Below are 10810 nucleotides of genomic sequence, written 5' to 3' on the forward strand. Positions count from 1 at the left end.
ATTAGAGACAGGGAGGATTTAGACCATGTATATGGTGTATTCACTTTAATGCATATACGACTTATATTAGTAGGGATTTACAATTTATGGAGATATATGTGGAATAGATAAGAGAGAAAAAGTTTCTATATTTAAAAGTTGCTTTTAGAAATAAATTATATAAGACGATTCAATAAAAAAAAGGAAATAAATTATATAAGATAATTATGAAATAAAAGAAAGGGAGATTTTTATTAGGAAAGGTTGGGCGTCCAAGTGTCCTTGGATGCCCACACACTTTCCTTCTCTATAACTATTGTAGAGAGGGAAGGAGGAAATAGCTCTTTAAAATTTTGCACACCATCCCCTCTCTCCAAAAGTTTTTGAAATTCTCTCTCACTTCATTCTTCCATAGTTATACATATTTTCTTCTTTGGCTTTGAGCCAAGATTGAGAAGAGTTCTTCTCCAAATCCTCCCGAGTTCTTGTGATCAAGAGGAGCCATGACACCAACTTTTGGGGCGTTCACGTTTGAGAAATGTAAAAGCCGAGCGAGGAGTGGATCAAGCAGAGACTAATAGTCTAGTCTGGTAGTTAGATCTGGGAAATAAATCTCTATCACCAATGTTAAACTAGTAATCTAGGGATTCTAGGATTAAAAATAAGGGAAAATATTCTGTTTTTGATCATGTTTTTGAGGCCTCTTAAGCTGCACGTAGATCCCTTGTTCGACTAACACTAGAGCCATTGTTTGTCAATCTTTGAGGGATTAGTCTAGGAATTTATCAATCCTTGAGAATTTGTAGTAATCTTTCATTGTTTAAAGTTATAGTTGTATCTTGAAAATAGGTCCCAAGTAACCTTACCGTATTCCGACAGTGGTGAGCCAATAATCTATTTTATGTATACTGTTCAATAAAAAATGTCCCTTAAACAACCCCTTTTTCTTTTCTTTTTTGAATGGCAAATGTCCCTCTACAACTATAAGATCTATTTGCTTTTTCTAGTTCTATGGTCCGATTTTCCACACTACATATTCTTCAATTATGGTTGGTTATGAGGACTTAAGATTATGCACTTTATCTACACTATTTGATCTGATTATAATATCTGAAACCTAATACAAAATACCACTCAAATTTTATTTTTTTTATAGGATAAAGAACTTTCAGTGTGAGAATCTAAACATGGACTACAACAATTAAATTCGATTTTCATTACAAACTTACAAAGGAGTTACATGTTACAATCTTCTCAATGGAGAATACTGTGTTCATGGAATCAATAATTAGAGTTCTTTCTGCTGAGTTAAAGCAGCGAGCCATCGAAGCTAAACTACAAGCGGAGTTAGAAGAACAGAGGCATAAAACCCTCCAAAGAGGGGTCATTTAGTACCTTTTTCCTTGCTGCGGATGACTGATATACCGCAATCCATTTGAATTGACGATGAAGGATAGTATAGTGCCACTTGGTTTTTTATGATGAGCATAATTGGTGAGAATTCAGGTGCCTGGGAAAGATCCAGAAGAACTGGAGAGAATTATAAAGGCGCAGACCACAGAAAGCGAGAAGACAGAGACCCAAGTGCTCTCCGTGTACATCTCCATGGCATCAGTGAAAGAAAAGCGAGCACGGCTTTCTGCCCAGTTACGGATTCGGTCTGCCTCTGCTGCGTACAATGCTCTTCCCTGTAAAATACAGAAATCAGGCAAATCATTCAAAAAATAAAAAAATAAAAATTTTTACTCAAGTCATGCCACGCTTGTATTCATATCTTTTACTTATTAAAACTCTTAAGGCTGAAGCCAATGTTCAAAAGTTTTCTTTCCAATCAGAAGTCAGTAACCGTGTTTGATCTGAAGCTGGCTACAAGGGAGTTCTAAACTTGAACATTTTGTAACATCGAGCGGAGTTACACTAAGTTGCACTTAGAAATCTGGACAATTGACATAGCTAAACCAATCATTGACTCTAAAGTTGAACAAATTTACATTGACTTGACATGCTTTCTGCCTTTTGATGGACTGTTAGACAAAAAATCAAGTTGAATCGGAAAAAAATACGATGTAAACATCGAATCATAAACCGCTGTTGCATGGTTGGTTACTCAGAGTCCTAAAACTTGTTTAGCTGGGAATTTGGCTGAAGAGTCGGTTTGACTGGGCTCTGAACACTGTCTCTGAAGTGACTTTTATAAAATTATCATGTCTTCTGTTGAAGTCATACACCCGTCATTCAGTAGAGGGGACAAGTGGCTAGAAGAAAAAAACTCTTTTACAGTTTTAATCAAACCTTGAACTCACTGAAAGACTTGGCTCTCAGCTAGGGGTGCCATATTCGATTTTGATTTGATTTCCAACCCGACCGGAGGAATCATATACTCAACCCGAACCCGGCCCGATTCGATTTCCATCCCGACGAGGTTCAACCTTACCTGACCCGAGGAACCCTTTTTTCCAACCCGAACCCGACCCGACCCGAGTTCAACCCGACCCGACCCGAGTTTTAATGCTTACAAAAAAAATGATAAAAAATGTCGGGTTTCACTCGGGTCGGGTTCCCAAGCCCTCAAACCGAACCCGACCTGAACTCAAACTGGGTTAGGAAAACTCAACCCAAACCTGACCCGAACTCAACCCAACCCGACCCGACTTTTTTTTGGATTTTGAACTCGACCCGGGTTGCACCCCTAATCTCAGCCAAGTCAACTCGTTCTGGCTTGGGTCCTAGCACTCTGATTTTGTATGAAGTCAGAGGTAGATAACAAATGAATCGTCAAAAGCATCTACCATAAGAAATCATGGTAATGTAATATGACCTAGTCATCGCCTTAAATTCCTTCTGAAAGTGTTTAGTAATCCTAAGAAGCAAATCTATTATTATAAAGTCTCAAAGGTTAGAAACGCCCAATTATCTGTGCACGAGGAAAGTTCAAGTCCTGTGACAACGGCTCATTTGGCATCTTGAAAATGATTATTGCTGTAATAAAAATCCAAGATCCACACAATAGCAAGGGGCATGATATATTCAACCACAAAGAAATGCCATATTAATCAAAACATTAACTCACCTGGTCATCAAACCAGCGACCTCGGCGTAGCCATGCAGTGACTAGAGCAATCAAGATCCGAGGAGGTGTTAAGTAATTAATTGCCTTTCCAGTTCCCTTTACAACACGCATCCTTGGAACTAATGTTCTTGCCACTGTTTCTGGAAGCTCGCAAATTATGTTAAACATTTGTTTATTTTTAAGAGTTGAACCACTGCAAATAAAAGCTTCATTCAGTAATAATGAAATTAGTTGATATAAGAATCTGCATCAGGTGTTTACAAAGACAATGTGAAAGGGTGCACTCCATAGAAGAATGTAGAACACCATCTAGAAATGTGATATAGCACTCAAAATCTAGCCAAATTGGCTCGCCATAATCAAGATCTTGTGTCAAGTTAGGGGGGTATCGTTGTTTTGTTGAAAACAAAAACAAAATTGACGTTGTACTCAATTTCAGAAAGCTATCATTAGTTATCAAAACTCGAGAAACACAATATAATTACTTGATTGACTTCCAAATGAACCCTGAATCAGGCCTAAAATTTTAAGTTTAAAATTTTTAACAAAGGGGAAATGCTTATTGGCACCTTTTCCTTTAGAAAACTCAGCGAAACCACTGTTATTTTCATCTGAAAGTTATGGACTTTGCAGCAACTGGTATGCATTGGAAGTTACCTTAAGAGCAAATCTGTTAGTACCATGCCCGGAGATGCTGTATGTACTCCAACCTTGGACCGCTTACACTCCTTCAGAAGTGATGTTTGAAGCTGCTTTAAACCGCACTTGGTTGAACCATAGCTACAATGTAAAGGTGAGATAACATTATAAGTATAACCAAGTGCAAAGGTCATTACTCACAATTAAATGAATTATGACAAACAAAGTTCCACCCAAGGTTTTAAATGTCGGTCTCGGCCACCGAAAGTTCGGCTGAACTCACATAAAACCTTGAAAAGAATTCCCACCGAAAAGTACAAAATAGGTGGAAATTTGGCGATTTCGGTGAAAATTTCAGCAATTTTGGTGGAAATTTCGTAAATTTCGGTGAAAATTTTTGAAAAAGGAAATTTTCAGAAAAAAATCGCCAAAATCTTGTTAAAAAATGATTTAAGGTGAATTTCATGTCGGCCTTGGCCGAAGTCTGAAATTTTGTCCAAAATGTTACGGTTTTGGCCAGAATTTAAAACATTGGTTCTAGCTAGAAGTTTCAACCCCATTTTGATGGACATGAAAATGAGCCTGTAAACAATAACATGAAACTTACACAGCTGTCAAAGGTGTACTAGATCCCCCAGAACCTGCACCATCCATGTTAAATATGTGACCTCCCTTTCCATGGGACTTCATGACACGCATAGCTTCTCGTGTGCATATTAAAGAACCGACCAAGTTCGTTGAAACAATCTATTCATCAAATTCATAGCATATTAGATAAGTCATGTAACAAAATTAAGGTACAAACACTATATGAATAGAACCTAAAATTTATAGTGAAAAAGGTCAGCGATTATCACTCTAGATGTAAACATTAGAAAATTTTAAGAACAGAAAAACTTCCATTTGCCTTCATGGGCAAAAATACATGTCTGTAATGCCTGCTCAGATTAGATTCTTTCCCCTTCCATTATCCCTTGTATAAACAACAAAACACAAACACAATCAGGTAATATCATTCAACATTATGATGGAGTTTTTGGTGTTTAAAATTAATCTGTCAGTCTTCCCTCATAGTTTGAAATGTTGTTATTTATTGAAAAGTGCTTCTTCCAATGTATACACCAAAACAAAATATATTGTAGAGTAGATATTTGTCAATCTGTAACATTGTATTGACTTATCATGACTTGAGATAATGCATTCCAACTCTCTAAAAAGGCATTGATTACCAATCCTACAGAAAAGTAAGAAATGTTTATGCAGGAAATTAACTGCGAGATTTCAGATTTCATATTTCCCCTATCCACCGCAGGTGAAGTGTATCAAATACAATGTCTACGGCCTCTATAAACAGAAAAATCATAAAAAAAAGGGCTCACCTGGGCAATATCTTCATCTGTAAATTGCAGTAGTGGCCTAAAACCTTTGTTTGTACCAGCATTATTTATCTGCAATGAGTGTCAACAATGCAGCTATCAGAACTAAAGAACTTAATTGGTTATTGAGAAGTAGATAAAAACGTGGAAAGGCCTTATGAACCCAGAGAGAGAGAGAGAGAGAGAGAGAGAGAGAGAGAGAGAGAGAGAGAGAGAGAGAGAGAGAAATTATATGATGAAAGGCCTTATGAACCCATAAAGGTAGTACGGTGGTGCCACCCTTGATACTTGATCCAACAGCAGCTCCTCAAAAAGTGAGCTGATGTTGGATCAAATATCAAGGATGGGATGATGAGTACGTGTTCATAAGGCCCTTTCATCATATAAAATCTCATATATAGATAGAAGAGGAGTACTTATACTATATACATTACCGAATTATAAATAAAACAACCGATTATCTAGCTCCTCCAACATTAAATAAGAGGGGATCAAGGACCAAATTAAGATAAAAAAGAAAGGTTGAAGAAAAAGACAAGCATATAACTATCATACAAAACAAGCACCTCATCACCATATTAGTAGTTTATTGCTTTCATCACTTAGATCCTTCATGAAATGGAAAATGTGATTTAGTTACCAAATTTCCTTCATTAAAACTCACTATTTTGTGGCCATTAACTCAACTCAACTCAAATAAGCCTTTGTCCCAAACTAGTTGGGGTTGGCTAATGAATTCTTTCGAAAATTTTCATGTCCCGGACTAGTTGTGGCCATTCAAAAAAAAAAAAAAAATTACTGTTTTGTGTTTTACCAATCAAAGCTGAGAGTAATGTGCTTCAAAAAATACATACTACTAAGGAATCAAAGCTCCCAAAATTGAACATATAATAAACACTTTAGTAGATTGATGCTAACATTGACTTAGGTGTTATTAATAAAAAAACACATTAACTTAAGTGCTATTCTTTGAATAACCGAGCATTTATAGTTCCTTCGATGTCCATTTCAAAGTTATAAGCAACGTGATGGATAAGTACTTGGCAATATGGGATTATGTGGTAATCCTAATCTCTAGATTCACTCATATAAGGAAAAAAAGGAATTCAAGGTGATATGGTTCGCTAATTTCGATAATTATATGCAATAACCAAATAAAGTAGATAAACAAGAATTTAAAACAAATTTATCAACTAATAAATGGTACACTCACCCAAATATCCACAGAACCAAGTTCACTAGCAGCAAAATTAGCCAACTTCCTCACGTCATCGGGTTTGCAAACATCACATGCAATTCCAACCACTTTAGCACGGGCCATATTTGTTCTAGGCATGCTACCTGTCGTTAGGACAGCCTCCTTAAGATTCTCTTCGAGCTCTCCTACTATCATATTTACTGAACCAGGGCTGTCTTCAAAAATTCCAACTTAGTATAGGGAGGCATAAGCAATTAACAAGAACAAAAAACATTTGGTAGTTGGGAACATGGTTTTAAATTTTGTCCGAAATTCAAAATTTCGGTCTGAAATTTTGGATTTCGGTTTGAACCGAAACCAAAATTTTACGATATCCGAATTCTTGAATTTCTCAAATTTCGGTAGAATTTTGAGAAATTGAATTTTTTTTTGTAATATTGTATTATTCCGAAATTTTGACCGAGATTACCGAAATTTTGGTAATTTTGGCTACCGAAATTAAGAAAATAATAGCTTTTTTTTGTTTTTTGGTTTACCGGATTTCAGCAGAAATTTTGGTTTCGGCCAAGGACGAAATTGAAACCACTGAAATTTAAATCCATGGTTGGGAAAGAATCATTAAAGAAAAAGTTAAATAAATAAGAAAGCTCTGAATAACACCTTCGAGATGCAACAACAACACGATCCCCAGAAAGAAGAAACTCTCGGGCAAGTGCTTTGCCCAGTCCCCTTGTGCTGAAATAGAAATTTTGAAACAGACAATCAACATAAAAAAAAACAACTGTAACTTCTATAGGAAATCTATTTATTAGTGGCTTATAAACAGATGATTTCATGGGTGGGACTAGAACTTACTATCTAGAAAACATAGCAAAAAATTATATCGAATTAACAAACAGCATTTGATGGGTATCAATTTTGTTTGAGGAATTGCAGTCACCAACAGATTTTGTTATATTCCTTTTGAGCTAAAGGGAAAAAAAATTCCAAGGAACAAATAAAAATGCTCTAACAACATTGCATCGAGTTCAAATTATCCAGGTGAAGCTCTAACAACATTGCACTGAGTTCAGATTTCCATGGTTGGTTTTTAATGGACGAAAAAGTATAGACGAACTTTGAAAGTAAATATCGACATAATAAATTACCAAGATTTACATTGAAAAGCATTAACAACTCGAAATCCCAATATCGGCAACATCAATAAAGTATAAACTGTTTATGAAAAAAAACTGTACATGGAGTACCTTCCTGTTATAACAACATTTCGCGGACCAGCTCTACTATGTTCCTCTAAAACCATGTTTGATCCTATCATTGTTCCAATGATAATCCCACCAAGCCAGCTATACCAAATCAAAGTATTCATCTGACTGTCTCCACCTTTGAAAATTTGAAAATGAAACAAAAAATGGAAATTTAGACCATTCCACAACACCAAGCATATCAAGGATAAAATGATTCTATAGTAAGAAATCATGCTTTACAAACCTGACAATTGGAACCCAATGGCAAGTACTACTCCAGTGCTCATCATGGTGATAAGGTATCTTCCAAAGTGTGTTGCAGACTGGCCAATAAGGGAAAGGGGAAAACAGATATAAGAGTAAAAACTGATGCATAGACAGTAAAGATTAGAGTGTAATTTTCCCTTGGAAACAAAACCAGGGTCTAAGAAACCCTATATCGGCACTACCATGTTTTAATAATTGCAAAAAATCAGCTTGTCTTTTCTCTTTTAATTGCTTGTGAGAGCTTTTTATGAACAGTAATAATAACCTTCGACAGATGTTTAAATAATAAAAGGACAAGTCGAGTTAGTGCAATTATCAAAAACCGTTGTAAGAGAGTATTATTATATTAATAAGTGCATAAAAGCAGAAGACTGACCGAGAAGAAAATCTCTTCAGCTTTCGCTACTGCGTTCTGATACTGTCCTTCGTAACGCAATTCCGAACCAGAAACCCTAAGAAGCAGAGACTTCAAAGAATAAAGAAGTCCGTTTCGCTTTCGCTTTTTTAACTGAGTTTCGTCACAGATCCGTTTCTCATCCGAATCTCCTCCGTTTTCAGATCTGAAAGACCGGCACGGTCGCGATGAAAAACAATAACGACCGTTAGATTGCCGGAAAAATGAAATTCCCAGATTACGGCAGAAAATAGGTCGGAATTTCGATTTTGGATCGTTTCTAGAAGGATCTACGAAGGTGTTCGGAGAGAGGTGGAGCTTGAATAGAGTAGCCATGGCGACCAAGCCCGAGGATTTGGGAAAAGAGATAGATACTGTGGCTCTTTATATAAGGTAACTTATATATTCGCCCCCTATTCCTACTTGGGACACCCCTCTCTGGTGTATTTATGACTACTCTTTATACTATAGAGTGGCTGTTCCAAGTGAAAAAGATGGGGGATATATCATTGCCCTATTTTTTTGGTTTTCTTCTGTTTGGTAGAAAAATTGGAAATATCTGTGGAGTAACGTGATGTCCACACGTTAAGAACCTCATCTCCAAGTTACGAACTGCCACGCACTTCACATCAGGAGATGCGGGGACGTTTTGCGACTCCGGTCGCGTGGGTTCGACCCAGTTGGGGTTGAGAGATTTAGAAACAGTTCGGGTTAGGGTTGACTCTCTAACACAGTGCTTGAATTGGGTCTCGTTAGGGTTGAGGTAGCATTTTCTACTGATCCTTTCCGCTTTCTTTACCACATAGGGGAGCCAACCAAACTGAGCCTATCAAATACTTGGGTCAATGAAAGGTGGCCGTGTGTATTTATATAAATGAACACACGTGCGGGTCAATCTATTTGGATTATTTAGGCCTTTCATCTGTCGGCCATCGCTTTAATTGACGAAACCAAAGCAGGAGTTAATGCTGAGTTATAGAGAACTACTTTGGAATCCAAAATTTTTAGACATAGCAGGAATACGACAGAGTATATGGAGTGCAACTTTAGTAATGTAAGGAGGCAAGGTGAGGATGTTGTAAATATGACTGGACTGAAGTGGACGTACCTAAGAGGGATATCTTTCACTATCTTGGTTCAATCCTACATAAGGAATAAGAGATTGAAGATGATATTAACCACATAATAAGAGCAGGTTGGTTGAAGTGGAATCATGCTTCAAAAGTTTTGTGCGACTCTAAAATACGTACCAAGTTGAAGGGAAAGTATTATAAGACATTTGTGAGACCAACCATGTTGTACGGCTCAGAATGTTGAGCTACCAAGAAGCAACATGTGCATAAGATGAGTGTAGCGGAGATGCCAAAGCTTAGATGGATGTGCGAACACACAATGTTAGATTGAATTAAAAATGAAGACCTCCATAAAAAGGTGGGCCGGGGTGGCATCAATTGAGGAAAAGATGATAGAACACCGCTTAAGATGGTTTTGGCATATCCAACCTAGGCCTTTGGATGCTCCAGTGAGAAGAAGTGACTTGTGCCAAGTTGATGGAGTAAAACGTCGTAGGGGCAAACCGAAAACAACTTTGGTAGAAACAGTGAGGAAATACTTGAGGGCTAGGAACATGACCTTGGATAGGAGAGAATGGAAGAAAATGATCCATGTAGACGAACCCAACTAATGTTAGACGTAGTCAATTTGAGCCAGGTAGATCCTTTCACCTTTTTCATGAAAATTTTCAAAAAGATTCATTAGCCGAAGGCTTAGTTGAGTTGAGTTGAGTATTTGTTGGTCTTCGCTTTAGATAGGTCGTGCTCGAAGAAAATTAAATTTCCGATGGGATGATCCTAACCCTCATATATATTTGCTATAAAAATAGACGGCTTAGGATGTTCAAAAAATAATGGTATAAAAATGTCGACAAATCCAAGGGCGGAGCGCCGGAGCAAGGAATTTACACGGGGAGGGGGGGACTAATTTACACTTTGCCTGCATTGGTCATTGGGGGGCCCGCTTACTAACTTTATGTGATCAAAGGGATTTTTCAATACACTTAAAATGGATTTTGCAAGTCATTGCGGGGGGGGGAGGGACCTAAGACAATGTTAATGTGAAGCCCTCGGTACGACTTAATGGTTCAATCCGCTTGATGGGCCTTGCTTTGGATCTACTCTGACACAAAAATCAGCCCAATAATCCTATCCTAACAGGAAATATTATGTATTCTTTGTAGTTGAACATGGAAGGTGAAGAACAAAGCATAAGCACCCGTTCACAATCAACAACAAACAATACACATTAGTGAATGCTATGACTACATGATTAGCGTGTTTTTTGAGCCATTTTTTGAAAAGTAATAAAAAATGAATGAAAAAGGAGAAGAGGGCATTGTGGTCCTTTTCGTTGTATGATGCCATTTTGTGGAGAAATATCAAAATGTTGCATTCCCTTTTGTGTTTCTCCAAGATAACATAATTGTCAAGGAACCTTCCCTTTTGATAATGACACTGAAGGAATTATTAGAGAACCTAGAAAATACAAATTAGAGACAAGAACAAGGTCGAAGAGACTTGTGGGTAACACAATTCAGGGGCCTCATTATTGCTAGGTGGACCTATATCCACGTCGACATTGGCA

The 10810-nt window shown here is 37.2% G+C and overlaps 1 protein-coding gene across 1 annotated transcript; it reads right to left on the reverse strand.

Annotated features, from left to right (window-relative positions):
* Nucleotides 1-1167: 1167 nt before the first annotated feature.
* On the reverse strand, nt 1168-8539 carry NYC1 (NAD(P)-binding Rossmann-fold superfamily protein). The gene is made up of 10 exons (XM_077353978.1): nt 8153-8539; nt 7754-7832; nt 7510-7645; nt 6923-6997; nt 6278-6473; nt 5068-5136; nt 4296-4435; nt 3707-3829; nt 3050-3242; nt 1168-1667 (listed from the first exon to the last, which is right to left on the reverse strand). Exons 1-10 carry the CDS (start codon nt 8504-8506, stop codon nt 1482-1484), a joined length of 1551 nt encoding a protein of 516 aa, XP_077210093.1. The 5' UTR covers nt 8507-8539; the 3' UTR covers nt 1168-1481.
* Between the last annotated feature and the right edge of the window lie 2271 nt (nt 8540-10810).

Source organism: Tasmannia lanceolata, unplaced genomic scaffold (assembly GCF_043159265.1).
Source record: "Tasmannia lanceolata isolate RefF3 unplaced genomic scaffold, GAP_Taslan_0.1 ptg000015l, whole genome shotgun sequence".
NCBI classification, from domain to species: Eukaryota; Viridiplantae; Streptophyta; class Magnoliopsida; order Canellales; family Winteraceae; genus Tasmannia; species Tasmannia lanceolata.